Source organism: Acanthopagrus latus, chromosome 13 (assembly GCF_904848185.1).
Source record: "Acanthopagrus latus isolate v.2019 chromosome 13, fAcaLat1.1, whole genome shotgun sequence".
Taxonomy (NCBI): Eukaryota; Metazoa; Chordata; class Actinopteri; order Spariformes; family Sparidae; genus Acanthopagrus; species Acanthopagrus latus.
Window position 1 is genome coordinate 26,885,607 of NC_051051.1, and position 16,995 is coordinate 26,902,601.

The window sequence follows — 16,995 nt, forward strand, 5'->3', positions numbered from 1 at the left end:
GGAGGCGACCAACAACATCGTAGATCCTCTCCAGGCGTTCAGCTCGGAGCACAGTAACATCACTGCAGCATCTTCATACAGTTTGGATTTAAATCCTTCTGTACATGGTTCTTCTGTCATATTCTAATATTCTGAGATATTTTTATTTAATGAGCTGTGAACTGTGATGACAAAAAAAGACTTCAGATATTTCTCTTCGTGTGTATTAAATCTAGAGTAAATGAACGTTTTCACTTTTTGAGTTAAGACACGGAAAAGAACAAACATTTTCATGATATATATGTATATATATATTTTGTTTTGAATACATAAAAAAAGAGACTAATAATCTTAAATTGTTAAAACTTTTTAGTTCGTACAACGTAAACCTGATACTCTTCTTTACTTTACGTTTTACACATTGTACAATTTACATATTGACTTAAATTTAAATCAATTTGAGTTGCTTGTTTCTTTCATGTGTACATTGTATATTATATTATCAGTTTAAAGTTGTTCCTTTATGCAGAACTTTGGATCCTGCTGTCTCATCCTGGACTCTGAACCATCCTGACAAAATAAAGGTGAATTGAACTTGACGGCAGCACCTCGTGTGGATCTTGATGATGGTAGCGATCATCCTGAACAGTCTGTTTTCTCTTTCTTGTTCTTCAAACCCAGCCCAGATGACTCTGAACCAGCCCGCGGACCTTTTAACTTGGGTAAAAAAAGCCCAGGTGACTCTAACAGTGACTCTGTTGGAGCCACATGTCGACCGTGACGGGTCAGAACGCCTGTTTTTCATTTGTTCCTCACACACTGATCTTTTCCCTGATTATGTAAAGTTTGCTCTGTTAACCAGAACCGGGCCAAAGTTTTTCTCCAGTCTTCTTGATAGAAATGATGAATACAGTGAATATACTAAAAATAGAGATGTTGCTGGCCGGCAGAGAGCCATCAGGCAGGCGGCCGGGACAAAGGTCAGTCCAAGAGAGGCAACAACAGCGTGTGTGTGTGTGTGTGTGTGTGTGTGTGTGTGTGTGTGTGTGTGTGTGTGTGTGTGTGTGTGTGTGTGTGTGTGTGTGTGAGGGGAGGAGACAAGTGAGGCCGGCTGATAAAGCTGTGAGTGTTTTTGTCCTTTGTCATTTGTTGGAGGGGTCTTCAGGACACCGCGGAGGACGGTGACGTGGAGCGGATGTTTGAGGAACAGATGAACTTTGTTAAACTTTGACTTGAGCGACAGAGGAAACAGTAACGAGATGGGATTAACGTGAGCGGACGATGTGATCAACAAGGTTGTTCATCTTGTGGTGATGATGCTTGAAATCTTTGTCACTGATGTGCAGCTGGTTGATATTTTTTACACGGTCTTCATCTTTTTGAAAGTTTTAACTTTGTGTTTTGAGTCTGAGCTTTGGTTCAAATGTTCTTTGTGCCACGTGTCCTCTGACGGACGTCGGCTGTGAAGGATTAAACAGATTCTGACGGCAGCGATGTCAGACCATCTCTGCTACACACACGCTGTGTGACGTCATCTGAAAGTCTCTGGGTTTGTCTTGCCAACATGTTGTACTTGTGTGGACACGTGAGCACTGATCCCTCTGTCAGCGTGAGTCCTGACTGCCTGGACGCCAGCGAGCCGACCCCGATGGACGTGGGGCCTCGGGTGATGGGCCTCATCCTGAGCATCGCCTCCTGCCTCATCATCTCCACCAACCTGCTGGTGGCCTTCGCTCTGCTGAAGCTGCTCCTGAAGAAGAGCAGCCAGAGCTGGTGCTTCGTCCTCAACCTGGCACTGGCCGACGTCCTGGTGGGCGTGGCCATCACTGGTCTGGCTACAGAGGACTTCCACAGCGACAGCATCAACATCACTCAGAGCCGGAACATCCAACCCACCGCTGACCCTGCCACCAACACCACGCCTTCTGCTCAGGGTAAGACCCGCTGTTTGATGAGGATGGCCTTCGTCATGTCGCCCTGCACGGCGTCCATCATGTCCATGTTCCTCATCTCACTGGACCGCTACGCAGCCATCAAGATGCCCCTGCGGTACTCCCAGCTGTGTGGGAGGGCGACAGCAGTCGGGTCACTGCTGGCTCTGTGGATCAGCGCGCTCATTTTGGGATTCCTGCCAGGTGAGAAGAACAAATGCTCCACGATTTATATTGTTTTAGGGTAAAAGAAGCTGCTGTTGCAACTGAAAACCGTCCTGAATTTAAAAATTCAAAGGGTCTGCTGTGGTACAACGTGTTGAAAAGGTGCTGCTGGCCCGCTGATGGACTTTGAGGACTGTTGTGTCACGTGGTAAATAACGTCTGTCCTCTGTTCCTCAGTCATGGTGCGTCAGCTGCAGACCGACCACTACGACGGCTTCTGCGCCTTCTTCGCCGTCATCCAGCAGATGGGCATGATCTTGTTGCTCAGCGCCTGCTTCTTCCCCGTGCTCTCTGTGTTCATCTACATCTACCTGGACATCCTGAAGATCGCCTGCGGCCACCAGAAGCAGATCTCCCGGCAGGCCGGCTCCAGGACGGCTGACCACCGAGGCCATCAGCACCACGAGCATCATCACCAGCAGCTGAGGAGCTACTGGAGCCACGTGAAGGCCCTGAGGACGGTGGCAGTGCTGGTCGGCTGCTTCCTGATCCTCTGGTGCCCGTTCTTCGTCGTGTGCATAGTTCAAATTCTGTGCTCGAGATGTCAACTCACCAAAGTGTTGGAGAATCACCTGTGGCTCCTGGGACTGTCCAACTCTCTGATCAACCCTCTGGTGTACGCCTTCTGGCAGAGGGAGGTGCGGCTGCAGCTGGCCGCCATGTTTTCCTGCTTCACAGGCCGGTCAGTGGCCACCAGACCTCCAGGTGTCAATGACAGAAGTGAGCCGCCGAACGTGCTGACTCAGGCTGCTGCTCCAGGCGGAGATACTCTCAATCCTTCACTGCTGCGGCCGATTATCGGCAGCACCGCGGCTCACGCTGCGCCGCTGTCGACTACGACCAGCTTGTGAAAGACTCCAGATCATCCAGAAACTGTGACTGTGGAGCCGGACGAGTGTAACAAGAAACATCTCAGTACAAATGATTCCTCTTTAAGGCCGAGCGTCGACAGTCACATTCATAAATCTGAGCGCTGCTGGATGATTCAGAGTTTAGTTCCATAGTTTCCAGTAAAACCAGAAGAGTCAGAGGTCAGCGGCAGCAGAGGCAGGAAATAGTTTGATCTCCATTTGACATTCATTCCTAGTAAGTCCACAAGGTTCCTGACCCGTCCCACGAGTCCATGAGGGACGGTCTCGGACTCCCTGAGCCCTTTATGCAGCTGAGGGAGAAACCGACAGGGAAGTGAAAGTAAAGAGAAATGTAATTTACTTCCTCAGATTTAAAGTTGTTTGGCACTGACAGCTGGATTTTTGGTTCTGACTGACGCAGTTGATGATGGTCCAGTATCTGTGAACTGGCACTTAAAAATAATCTGTAATCTCACCTCAGTTCCGGTGAACCAGCAGGAAGGCCGATGGATTCAAATCACATGACGAGTCGTCTCTGTGAGTCTTGACGACAGCTGAAGCTACGACGCCTCTCTGAAAAAGAGAAAGAGGAGTCTGGTATGAACAGGATGTGGTCCCACGTCCACCTGGAGGCTTGAAGCTTTTCATAGTGATTTTACCAGCCAGGATAAATGTTTCCCCAAAACACAGATACATTTAAATTTGTATGTGTCATACGTGTCAGATCATCTATGATGCTGACGTTAAAACTGAGAGACGATGTTCCAACATTTGTAAACGTCACACCACTGGATTATTTTAATAAAGGACATCAGGAGACAGAACCAGGTATTTAAAGATAAACATGATGTTTTCTTAACTCTGACCAAGTGGTTTATGTGCTTCAACCTCACCAGAGCACGTACACGTAAAGTTTCAACATATCAGGTCCTGCTGCCATTTATGGGTTTTCTCATTGAAAACTGGGTGATTCACACTCTTTCCAACCAGCTGACAACGTCAACATGTCACAAAACAACACGCTTGTGTCATCATTTCAATAAGTTGGTTGTTAAAAGAAAGATGATATTGATTCTTGTGAAGGTATTTATCTGATATTTCGTCACATTGCAGAAGATTTCTAGGAATCTCATGTTTCATGTGTAAAATTATGAAACTGTGTCGGCACCTTCATCATCTGAGATGAGCAAACAAGCCGGAGCAAGAAACCACATCCACATTCCTCAGTTGAAGGGCAGTTCAGTCAGTTCTGGTTAAAGATGGTTTCAAATGTGAATTCTTCAAATATTTGGTGAATAAAGTTTCACTTCTGAACCAGTTCTGAGCGTCTTGTCAGCAGTTTAATACTCCCTGGTTCACATATTCTTCCCAGTTTCTCTCTAAGAATCCCAGTTTAGACGTGTCGTTGTCTCTTCTGTTGATGCAGAGCAGATCACAGATAACATGCAAAGGTCATGAGACAGACTGGAACCCACCACATTATACATAAACTGTGTGCCTTGGCCGTCAGACCCACTTTGTTTTATACCGTTTTATTACGTCCATGTGATTTAGTAGCTTTAAAGCGATGCTTGTCAGATAGCAGACGAGCTCGCCGCTCATCTACTCCTCATTTTACAGCCGGGTAACTCTCCGCTCATGGAAACTTCCTCGGCTGCTTGAATCTTGATAAATATCGTCCACTTTATGTGTCGGCAGTCTGGATCAACAAGGTGATGTCAGAGGTTCAACAGTTGCTGTAGTCTGAGCTGGAAGCAGCTAATTCACCTGCTGTTATTACATCAGCTGTCAGCAGGATCACACTGTGTAATAAACCTGAAGACGAGCCTGTGTCTGCCAGGAAACATCATGTAACTCAACATTTTTACATTCAAATGTCTAAAACGATTCGACCTTTGTCCTACATGCTGTTGAGTTTTGTTCTTACTTCATCACAAATGTTTCCAACAATGTTCCAGCCAGAGGAGTTTCCTCAGGGTGACGTTTCATCTGGTCGTCTGTCGCTGTAACATCTGTGAACATCTGTAGCCGAGTCACGTCAGATTTTATCAGCTCCAAAATCTCCAGATTACTTTCTGTGTCTGTGTGTTAGATTCAGGTGAAGCTCTGAGTGAAGTCAGCACTCAGCAGAGACTCTGGTTCTGGTTCTGGTTCTGGTTCTCTGTCTCCTCTCTGTAACGTTATGTTCGCAGAACAGAACCTGGAGGTCCGCTCTGGATCACTGCTGCAGTCAGGCTGATCAACTGGACTGAAGAGAAACCAGCTTTTTAATCCCACAAGTCACAAAGTCGTCTGTGTTCACGGCTCCGGATCAGAACCAGATGAGACTCCAGGTGATTATTCCTCCAGAAGGTCCAGATCTTCCAGTCCGCTCCCCACACGACACGCAGCAAACGTCTTTCATTTTGAGAGACCTCTCACAACAGAAATTACATTTTTAAATCTTAATAATAATAATAATAATGTTAAAACTCTATTAAATTCAGCACATCTTGTTAAATCCTACAGCTGTGCTCCAAACATCATGTTTGTCTGCGTCTGCTCAGCCTCACCAGCGTCTTGTCTGTTTGAAATGTGTCCTGAACATCCATCAAACCTGAGGAACATTTACAACAAGTATTCATTTACGACAAGATGACGACCATCCAGTCTGCAACAGCCAAACTACAACAAGCTGCGTCACAAGTTTCCTGAACCAAATGAAAAACAGGCTCAGTAGGTATCAGATAGAAACCTTGAAGCCAACAGAGTGTAAATATCTAGTAAACAAAACCTCTGAATGTGATATAATGACCACTGAAAACTATGATTACAAACTTTTGCATGGATTTTCATGATTTTCTTCAGACCTTGAAGAAAAAATGCTGTCCTTCAAAATCCTTTTGGAATTTAAGTCCTGAACATCCAAGAAACATGGATCTGAAGATCACCAGCAACACGGATAGATTGAAATAGTTCAGATAATTAATAATATGCTTGTTTTCACTTTGTTGAACCAGATAAATCTGTAGAAAACACACTGACTCAAGCTGCACCGGCTGTAAACTGTCCCAGGAAGGATCATTATTGTAATATTTCATTCTGTGGTTTAATTTCTATCTTTGTGTGATACAAGATTTTCTTTGTGTTCAGGTAAATTGCAGGTAACAGCTTGTGACGTCCTGATTCACTGCAGACTAGATGATGTCATCTGAGTCTGCACAGACTGTAGGAAGCAGAACAATGACACACCGAAAAGCAGAATATTTATTATCAAACACAAATGACAAAGAATCACTGGAGGAAAACAAGGAAATGTTCAACATAACAAGTGACTTTTTACAAGGACGGGATGATGACGGGATGTCAGAAATAGACAGGAATGCTCTCTGAAACTGTGGAGGCTGTAAATCAAACTACAACCATCCAACTCATCGACTCACAACCACAAACACAAACAGTTTAGTCGTCGTGGAGACACCACGAGTGAAAACGTCAACAGTACAAGTTCACATCCAATATCAGAAAACTTGTAATAGAATAAAATAATTGTCTTAATGTCACTAATCAGCTGTAGAGAATCATGCTGATGTCTGAACTTTACAGTTTTATTCCTCTTTATATTCTGAAGGTCTGACAGACATGTTAATACTAAAAACATGCAACAGTTTTCTGATTGATTGATTGATTGAAATTCACTTCGACTCTAATATGTCGACACAATAAAACTGTTCTGGTTCCTGTTCTGGACATTAATGTTGGTTTCACTGCGATATCTATCAATTAAAGTTTGACCCTCTTCACCTGCAGCGTCTCTTAAATTACAGCCTAAGGTAGATGTTGAAAGTGTGTGTGTGTGTGTGTGTGTGAGTGTGTGTGTGTGTGTGTGTGAGTGTGTGTGACTGTGTGTGTGTGTGCTAGCTGCGCTGGTGCTTGTGTGTCCTCTCCGGGCTGAAGAACGGGTGCCACAGCGCCTCCTCCAGCGTGATGCGTCTGCAGACGTCGTACTCCAACATGCAGCTGAGCAGGTCGAACAGCTGCCGCTCCTCCTCGCTCGCCCGCTGCATGAACTGCTGAGAGACACACGGTAAGTTTAACTACTTCCTGCTGATGCTGCCTCACGGCTGCAGCTGATTGGCTGATCCGAGCGCTCTGTACCTTCAGAGGTTTACAGTGTTTCCTGATGTAATCGCCCGAGGAGCCCTGCTCGTCCCAGTTCAGACGCTCGTTGTGAACATAATGCTTCTTACTGTGCACACAAACACACACGCACACACACAACGGTTACCCATATAGGAGGTTCAGGTAAGATAGAAACAACCTGGGCACCATGTTGAGGTGTGTGTGGTCACCTGGTCTTCTTCAGCAGGTGAGGGGGAATCGGTCCCAGGACCTTCTCCATCATGGCCAGATGTTCTCTGCTGTCGTGGGTCTGAAACAACCGACAGACAGGACTTACTGCTGTCTCTGTGTGTGTGTGTGTGTGTGTGTGTGTGTGTGTGTGCGTGTGTGTGTGTGTACCATGAATAGCACACGTCCCAGGAAAAACTCCATGAGGACGCAGCCCAGACTCCAAACGTCACACGACTGACTCCAGCCCAGATCTGAGAGCAAACACACAGTTACAACTGAAGACACACACATACACGGGTCCAAATCTGTGTGTGTGTGTGTGTGAGAGAGAGAGAGAGTTGTGTGTGTACCCAGTATGACCTCTGGAGCTCTGTACTGACGTGTTGACACAAGAGATTCGTGGTGGTCGTGGTCAAATGTGGCCGTGCCAAAATCCACCACCTTCACATCCAAACTCCTCAGTTTCTTCTGCTTACACTTCTGTCACATATCACACACACACACACACACACAACACACACACACACAGACAGACAAACACCCACTGATAAACATGAAAAGTTGGCATGACAAGTTTTATCATTTAACTTTAGTTGTTGTAACAAGACTGTTACCGTCTCCTCGTTGTACACCAGGTCGTAGTCGGAGCTCACAAACAGGATGTTCTCTGGCTTCAGGTCTGTGTGTGTCAGCTTGTTACGATGTAGGACTGTACAACACACACACACACACACACACACACACACACACACACACACACACGTTTATAGAGTGAAGACCCCACAATTGTAGTTAAGCTCAGTACACAAGTAAAGTTTCCAAATTTAGCAAAGTTTTAAAACAAAGTTTTAAACAAAAATCAACCAACCAACCAACGTCAGACGAGGTCAGAGGTCATGGCTAACACACACACACACACACACACACACACACACACAGGACTCACAGCAGACGGCTCTGAACATCTGGAAGGCCATGTGTCTGATCTGCTCCACGCTGAAGGACAGGAAGTCGTTCTGTCGGAGGAACTCGAAGGTGCTGATGCCGAGCAGCTCGAACACGATGCAGACGTGACCGCCGTGCTCGAACCAGTCGAGCATCCTCACACAGGCGCTGACGGGACACAGTCACGGATCAATAAACACGACGGGAAGCATTCATACAACAATCAAAAATCAACTCACAATCTGTTGTCGTCGTCCAGACTGTTGATCTCCTGCAGCACTGAGATCTCAGACCTCGCTACTTCACTGAAACTGTCGATGTTCCTCACAATCTTCACGGCCACACGTTCGTCTCTGTGGGACAAAAGACAAAAGAAGATCTGCACTAATCCAACATAAATGAATTCTCCTGTTCACATGATGGTCAAACTGTTCCTGGATTCAAAATAAAAAAGTCCTGACTTACTTGTCTCTGTCGATACACTCCACCACTTTACCGAAGGCTCCTTCTCCCAGAGTAGAAATCACCTCATCTGAGGACACACAGACATTTATTCAGTGTCTTAAATCAGTAAAAGTAAGAAGATGCGTCACAAACAGATCTGTGAAAAAAAAAAATGAACCTGCATCCTGATTTGACGATTACAACATTCATGAGCGTGAAACCATCAGATCGTGTTAACAAGACGCCAGGACAGTTTCCAGCTGATGATGTTTTCCCAAAGCTAACCGAGCGGTGTTTGTGCCTTAACCCAACCAGAGCGTTAGCACAGCGCTGTCACAACGTTAAACTGAAAACTGAACACAAAGCGCTCTCTCCAGGGAGATAAATGGATGTTTTTTTCTTGACATTGCAAATTTTGTCCAAATACAAAATGTCAAGTTGTTACAGAATTCACGGGACAATCTCCACTTCCTGGAGGGACTTAAAGAAACCTGACGTTTCAACAGTATTTACAAATGTTCTCGTCAAAGACAGACCCGCAACCCGTTCAGTAGTTCAGTTCAACATCCTCTCACATGATCTTATGGGGAAGTAGATGTAAACAAATTGGAGGTTACGGTGGTGCAACAACCTGCTGTAGCAACATGTTGCAGTGACAAATAAAAACAAAAAGCAGAAGGTTAGACGAGTTAGAATAAGTTATCAACACAAGTTGTTTAGTCTTCAGAGAGAACTGGAGGTTTTAAGTTTCTGTCAACAGTAGTATGCTAGCTAACGTTAGCCTCAAAGGCTATAAAGTTTCCAGTTGCTCGGCAGCAGGATGCCTCTCTCATTGCTTGTTGTGGTCTGGCTCAGAAAGCGTCAAGATTTTAAATGAGCGCTGCACGACTGGAGTCGCAAGGACGCAAAAGACACTAAAGAAAGAAGGTCGGTGTCAAGTACATCTTTCTTTCATCAGCAGGCCGATGTGATAGACCAGGTGTCCGTCTTCATCGTCCTCACAGCTCGTTCCCCTCTGACTCCTCTGTGCTCCGTCATCTTCAGCGCTGACAGCATTGTCACCAGACAGACCAGAGAGGAGCGAGTTGTCTTCAGCCTGAGTTCAGAGTCGGACATGTGAGGAACGGAGGACGAAGCGGTGGAGGCAGGTGTTGGTGGTTGTGTTTCCGAACATAAAGGTTGAAAAGTACAAAAGGACAAGAGACAGACGGAGTGACAATTAGAAACACGTGGCTTTGTTTTAAACTGAACAGTTTGAACTGAGTCGTACCGAGGTGCTACTTCCTGCGCTGGTGCAGAGAGTGCTTTGGTTGAAGCTTCCCGTCCGTCTGTCAGCGTCTGTTTTGGGTTGATCATCGTCTACGAGCAGAAGAAAAGACCCAGAGTTCAACGATGTTTGAGAAAGTTACTGTGACGTGAGTTTGAACCGAAATGATTTCATGTCTGGAGGAAAAACTGTTTTTGTTTCATGTTTCATCTTGTTGAAGTGTCTTTGGTAAAGACAGGCTGAACTTCACTGAGCTGCTCTACACATGAACATGAGCTGTGTGACTGATATAAGTGAAATGAATTTATAAGATTACCTCCCGGAGAAGCACACTTGTTGTCCTCTCTGCCCATAGTGCTGCTGGACGCTCCGGGCTCTGCTCCGGATCCTGGAGGGCTGCTGGTTTATTCTGCACAGAGAAGAAGAAACACATGCAGACGAGGCTCAGCGAAGGTTTATCCACACTGACAACCCAGTACAGCTGACAAGTAACGCGGAGTGGACCCAGCAGAGTGCATATCTCCACCCAACACGCCTCTTTAATTCAGTCAAACCTAATCTAATTTCAAACTGTAAAATCACCAGATTTAAGATCCTCATCACTCATAGAAACCAGATTTATTTCATTAAGATCCACCTTTAATTCCTGAGAAAAACAACCTACTGAGTGTGATGCAATGCCTGGATTCCTCCCTGAACCCAGATCAACACCAAAGGGTAATGGGGTCTATTCTGGGAGGAGATCAATCCTCCATCGATCGATCCTCCATCGATCAATCCTCCATCCTACAAGTTTCATCTGTTAAATCTGTTCAGGAGTTTTCAGTATCCTGATAAACCGACCAACAAACAGGTCATCACACTTCAGTCTGGATCAGATCAGACCGACAGACTCTGACAGGGTTTGACATTATTACCAACTCTTGCTCACAATGACACAGAATTCATCCCTGAAACACACACACACACACACACACACACACACACACACACACACACACACACACACACACACACACACACACACACACACACACACACACACACACAACTCAGCTAACATCACACAAGTGGCTCTGAAACAGTTATTGGAGCTTTTTAACTTACAAGGTCGGAGCTGAACTTGGAAGCGGGACTTTTCTCCTGAAGGTCAACAACTCTTCCTCTCTTCCTTGTTATTCTGTTGTTCTGTCGCACTTTGTAAATGTAGAAATGTTGAATTTAGAATAAAATAAACTCAGGAAGAGTCACGTTTGGCTGCGAGCTCTGCCTGGAATTCAAACCCTCCGTCCTCCGCAGGCTGTGATGTATGACTGCGAGAGCCTCCGGCCTCCTCAACGCCTGATTCCTTCTTCTCTGTTTTCAAAGCTATACATAGTGTTACATCCCTCCAACCTACAAACCCATTGGTGTCTCTATCTCCAGGGCTTTCCCCGGCCTTTTGGAGAAGGCTTAGTTACGACCCCCCTGCCAGAGGGGCAGCGTCAGAGGGCGAGAAGAAAACATGAAACCATGATGGTCCCTGAGGAGAAATTAGGTTTTCAGAGCAGTCACTGGAGACGGCCACGGAAAATACAAACAAGCAGAGGCGTCATGCGCGTCTGATATCTGGTGACGTCCTCTTGGATCTATAGTTCCCACCCGCTGGGCTGTGAACCGGGCTCAGGTCGTTCTGTAACAGGCTGCAAAAACCCAGCAGGAACTATTGGTTTATTTCATGTTAAACATGCTTGACAATAATAAAGAGGAGTGAACGGTGGATATTTCAGGGACTATTTTTGGCTTTTAGTGCTCTAGTTTTTTTCTTTCTGCAGCAGCGGGGCAGCGTATGAATCGCTCAAAATAAACTGGTGTGACTGTGAAAGATCATTTCAGGCCACGTGGCTCACTGACGAGTTTCTAATAGATTCTGGAAACAACAGAGCTTAATTCAATTACAGGAACGAGCTCCGATGTGACCAACACGCAGACACAGAGTCTGATCTGATCGCCTCGTAAATATCAGCTGTTAACTCGAGGAGCTGAAGCAGATTTCGCTCGTGTGTCTGATATCTGGACAGCAGCATTTTCACAAGCTTACAGTTTGCAGAAGCCGATCAGTGAAATGAAAACCTCTCACTGCCACTTCCACAAATAGCAGACATGTCACTCACTTCGAGTGTCTCTTTTACTCTGTGGCATTTCTTACTTATCTTCTCATCACCTCCTCCTCCTCCTGCCAGATTTTGCCAAATTTATCTAATTTTTCCAAATTTGTGAAGATCTCTTTTTTGAGATTTTGCAAATTAATATTTTTAGAATTCAAATAAACATTTTAAGTTACATTTTGAATAATTCTTTTAAATACCATGTGGATTTTTTTTTTTTACGAGTGTGTCTGCTGAAATATTTCCATGTGTTGCTGAGCGTCGAATGAGGAGCTTTGCTTTTTATAGCCAACAATGTGAAGGAGAGTCGGTCATTCCAGAGCTCTCCTCCTCCTCCTCCTCCTCCTCCTCCTCCTCCTCCTCCTGCTCCTCCTCCTCCTCCTCCTCCTCCTCCCCCCTGCTCCCTCCTCCTCCTCCTCCTCCTCCTCCTCCTCCTCCTCCTCCTCCTCCTCCTCCTCCCTCCTCCCTCTCCGGCTCAGCTGTCTCTGATCGACTGTAAATCAGATCCGAGGGCGACTCACTCCTGCTGACAACCTGCAGGACTGTTGTCACTTACTTAAGATCATCCAACACTCACCACTCACCAACTGCTGCCAAGAGTGTGGAGAGTTTCACATGCAGCAAAACAGCCTGAAGGGCAAAACGTTCACACTGCAGCCGCCGCCGCTCGATGAAAAACTAGACTGGAATATTATTTACAGTCACCTGTGAGGGATCCTCAGGGATCAGTGCTCGGCCCGCTGATGTTTCTGATAACAGGAAGCTGAAGACAGAATGAAAATGACGTTCCAGTCCAAACGTGAGAGGACTGTGGACTCTCTGAACGGCTCTGCACACATTAACTAAACCGTCTTTGCACCTCCAGTTTTGCCTCATTTGAGCCGTCAAAATGAAAATGATGTTTTTCAGACAATGTTATTTATTTCAGCCCAGTCAACAGAGAATAAAGTTAGCAGTTCCTGCAGCAGGAGGTCGAGGAGATGGTGGTGGTGTTACAGCCGACGTTTCCATCTGTTGTGTCACAAATCAGCTTTTCTTTTCACAGGACGTCAGATTTCCATCTGCGATCGTGCACAACAGGTATTTTAATCCAAACCATGATGTTTTCTCACACTGACTATGTGGTTTCTGTGCCTAAACCGAACCAGAGCATCAGTGACGGGACAGAAACAGAAAATTCAACCTGAACAAACACGAAGTTGCAACATGAAGAAATCTTCAGTTTGAGCTCATCGCTGGTTCAGCAGAAACGTTCTGGTGACTGGGTTGATTGTTTTTTATGAATTATGTCTAAACATCAAAGTTAATCCGTTACACTTTACACTGACCTCCTCTGAACAGAAACCCTCATAACATTACATTATAATATAGACAGAACAAATATGCACCTCACCTCCTCCGTTTGTATTTAAATCTTAGTCGTGTTCTCTGTTCGGTTCATGTTTTCCTTGTGTTGCCTTCATCCTGAATAAAACTTCATCCTTCGCTCTTCCTGCCTGATGTAAACAGACATCACACTGTTTCTGCTCCAGTGTTAATATCTCAGCACTCATATCACTGTAATCAATTTCCCTCAACATAAACCCTGAAGAAATGACCGTGGATAGGATCACATTGTTCAGACTTTTTGTTGAAACTTTGAGTTTTTAAATGTCCAGTTTTTAATGTTATGCTGTAGCAGCTCTGTGTTTGTGCTCTGATTTGTTTTAGGCACCATAACAACTCGAATATGGTCTGAAAACATCATGACCTGGTTTTATATACCTGGTTCTGTCTCCAGGTCTCACTGAGAATATCAGGAGGTTTCATGTTTATAAATGTTGAAACATCATCTTGAACAGTGGTCTCTGGCTTGGTAGCCATCTTGTATATTGTTTAGAAAATATCCTGACATCTCAATAAAAATACCAGATTTTCTACTGTAAATCGTCCCAAAGTCTGGACAGATATCAGGTTGGGAATTTGGATGTTTCGTAGTTGTAAATGTCATTGTATTTGTCTCAGACAGCGGTCTCACTAGCTGTCATGAGCAGGAAATGTCCCAACATCTCGATAAAAATACCAAACGTTTGGGAGCAAATGTCACGTCACACAAATATCTGATTCCATATCCACAAAGTAAAACGTCCTGAAGTCTTGTTATAAATATTCAGGGGTTTTTAAGGCTTACAGACCATCTCCAACAGTCGTCTCCACCTTGGCAGGCTTCTCGCCCAGCTGTACCACCTCCACCTCCACCTCCACCTCCACCTCCTGATATCAGCCAGTTCTTATCCCTGTAATGTGAACATACTGTCGAAATGTCTATATGTTAACTACAACATGTGCAAATTTAATCGTATCTTAGCAGAAAACTGCCAACATTTGAATCTTGTACAGTTTGTACAGTGTGTTACAGTGTGTTACAGTGTGTTACAGTGTGTTACAGTGTGTTTTGGTGTGTTACGTTGTCCTGTTGTCCTGGCTCACGTGTGTCAGCGTGTCCTGTACATGCAGAAGTCCCACAAAGACAAAGCTTTTAATAGACTCACAGGGTCGACATGTGAACACTGGAGCCGTTAATAAAAGCCACGTCAGATGAACAAGATCAGATTTGTCTTTCTGTCTCTCTAGATTTGATCAGTTTCAAAAATATTTTACTGCCCCATAGGTCAAAACTTTATTGATGCACTGCAACTCAGAGACTCTCAGAGACTCTCAGAGACTCTCGGAGACTCTCAGAGACTCACGGAGACACTCAGAGACTCACGGAGACTCTCAGAGACTCTCAGAGACTCTCAGAGACTCACAGAGACACTCAGAGACTCACAGAGACTCACAGAGACTCTCAGAGACACTCAGAGACTCTCAGAGACTCTCAGAGACTCACAGAGACACACAGAGACTCTCAGAGACACTCAGAGACTCTCAGAGACTCTCAGAGACTCTCAGAGACACTCAGAGACTCACAGAGACACACAGAGACTCTCAGAGACACTCCGAGACTCACAGAGATTCACGGAGACTCTCAGAGACTCACAGAGACACTCAGAGACTCACAGAGACTCTCAGAGACTCACAGAGACTCACAGAGACTCTCAGAGACACTCAGAGACTCTCAGAGACTCTCAGAGACTCACAGAGACTCTCAGAGACACTCAGAGACTCTCAGAGACTCTCAGAGACTCACAGAGACTCTCAGAGACACTCAGAGACTCTCAGAGACTCACAGAGACTCTCAGAGACTCTCAGAGACTCTCAGAGACTCACAGAGACACACAGAGACTCTCAGAGACTCATAGAGACTCACAGAGACACTCAGAGACTCACAGAGACTCTCAGAGACTCACAGAGACTCACAGAGACTCACAGAGACTCTCAGAGACACTCAGAGACACTCAGAGACTCTCAGAGACTCTCAGAGACTCACAGAGACTCTCAGAGACACTCAGAGACTCTCAGAGACTCACAGAGACTCTCAGAGACACTCAGAGACTCTCAGAGACTCACAGAGACTCTCAGAGACTCTCAGAGACTCACAGAGACTCTCAGAGACTCTCAGAGACTCTCAGAGACTCACAGAGACTCTCAGAGACTCACAGAGACTCTCAGAGACACTCAGAGACTCTCAGAGACTCACAGAGACTCTCAGAGACTCTCAGAGACTCACAGAGACTCTCAGAGACTCACAGAGACTCTCAGAGACTCTCAGAGACTCACAGAGACTCTCAGAATCTGTCCTGCTCTCACTGTGCTGAGTGAAAGTGTTTTTTTCTGCCTACCTGTCTGTATTATTGCAGCTGCGATGTCGTTGTCCTTCTCCTCTTGCTCGCTGCTGTTCGGACTCCTGTTGGTCTGTTTGTTTAACTCTTCTTCTTCAGCTTCCTCCCACTAAGTCTCTCTCTTGGGGGTAATGAAAACACTTGTTGCCACGCTGCATAACAAGGAGGGACAGAAATGGCGTCCGCGGTGCAATAAAACCCAATGTCCCTCAGAAAACCAAGACGTGAACATTCCTGCGGACTTGTGGCAGTAAAATCCTCAGCCAGCTGCAGTGAAAAGGGACACGGCGAGCTGCTCCAGCCTCGACCCCCTGGCCTGACCCAGCAAGAGCTCCTCTTACATCCCACCGGAGAAAACATAGTGTCCTGTGTCTGATCTGGAGCGGCTGCAGGATGATGCAGGAGATTTCTGATGTTCTCCATGAATGACACTGGACACGTTCAGCACGAGTTTCAAACATGATTATTACTGAATGTAAACGCTGTGCGATCACCAAGACCAGCCTAAGAACATTTTCCACATATGCAGATCTGATGTAGATCAAGATAACATTGTTATGTAATATTGTAACAAATAGTACTCGAGTAAAAGTCTAAAAGTATCTGTTATGTAATGTGATTAAATATCAAAAGTCATTTTCTGCCAATAATTCTACTTAAATATTAAAAGTTAATTAAACACATTGTATTTCTGAATGAATATATGATGATATATTCTCTCTTTTCTGACAAATATACAAATTATTGTCATTCTTCACACATTTTAAAGACTATTAACATACATTTTCCAAAATATATGTTATCTACAAATGTATGCAAAACATGTTTTGAGTAATAGATGTTTGAGTATGTATCAGTGTCATGTTTTAGGTTTATAGGTTTGTTGATTTCTTGTTTTATTTTGAAATCATCTAGTCACCGTCTACTTCCTGCTCACCTGTGCTCCCAGTGTTGTGTTCCCCTCCTGTGTTCCTGGGCTCCTCACCTGTCTGACTCACTCACCTGTCTGCAGCCTCATCAGCGCTGGACCTGCTCCCAGTGTCTCTGGACACAAACACAAGACACACAGGTGGGCGACAAAAGGCAGGAGGAGAAAAGTAGTGGTTTAAAAAC

At 45.2% G+C, this 16,995-nt stretch overlaps 2 protein-coding genes across 4 annotated transcripts; one reads left to right on the forward strand and one right to left on the reverse strand.

Annotated features, from left to right (window-relative positions):
• Positions 1-1,056: 1,056 nt before the first annotated feature.
• Positions 1,057-4,305, forward strand: LOC119031291 (glucose-dependent insulinotropic receptor). Its single transcript, XM_037119662.1, has 2 exons — positions 1,057-2,114; positions 2,313-4,305. The coding sequence occupies exons 1-2, from the start codon at positions 1,544-1,546 to the stop codon at positions 2,984-2,986; spliced, it is 1,245 nt and encodes a 414-aa protein (XP_036975557.1). The 5' UTR covers positions 1,057-1,543; the 3' UTR covers positions 2,987-4,305.
• Positions 4,306-6,220: 1,915 nt separating this feature from the next.
• On the reverse strand, positions 6,221-16,284 carry LOC119030698 (dual specificity protein kinase CLK4-like). Of its 3 annotated transcripts, none has more exons than XM_037118482.1 (13): positions 15,883-16,284; positions 10,291-10,383; positions 9,978-10,066; positions 9,650-9,803; positions 8,729-8,795; positions 8,503-8,616; positions 8,265-8,431; positions 7,933-8,027; positions 7,669-7,798; positions 7,487-7,569; positions 7,318-7,397; positions 7,124-7,214; positions 6,221-7,038 (listed from the first exon to the last, which is right to left on the reverse strand). In XM_037118482.1, exons 2-13 carry the CDS (start codon positions 10,325-10,327, stop codon positions 6,883-6,885), a joined length of 1,263 nt encoding a protein of 420 aa, XP_036974377.1. In that variant the 5' UTR covers positions 10,328-10,383; positions 15,883-16,284; the 3' UTR covers positions 6,221-6,882. The 3 variants fall into 3 exon arrangements, with proteins under 3 accessions (XP_036974377.1, XP_036974378.1, XP_036974379.1); XM_037118483.1 differs by lacking the exon at positions 15,883-16,284 and adding an exon at positions 11,082-11,973; XM_037118484.1 differs by lacking the exon at positions 15,883-16,284 and having other exon boundaries at positions 6,221-7,035; positions 10,291-10,999.
• Between the last annotated feature and the right edge of the window lie 711 nt (positions 16,285-16,995).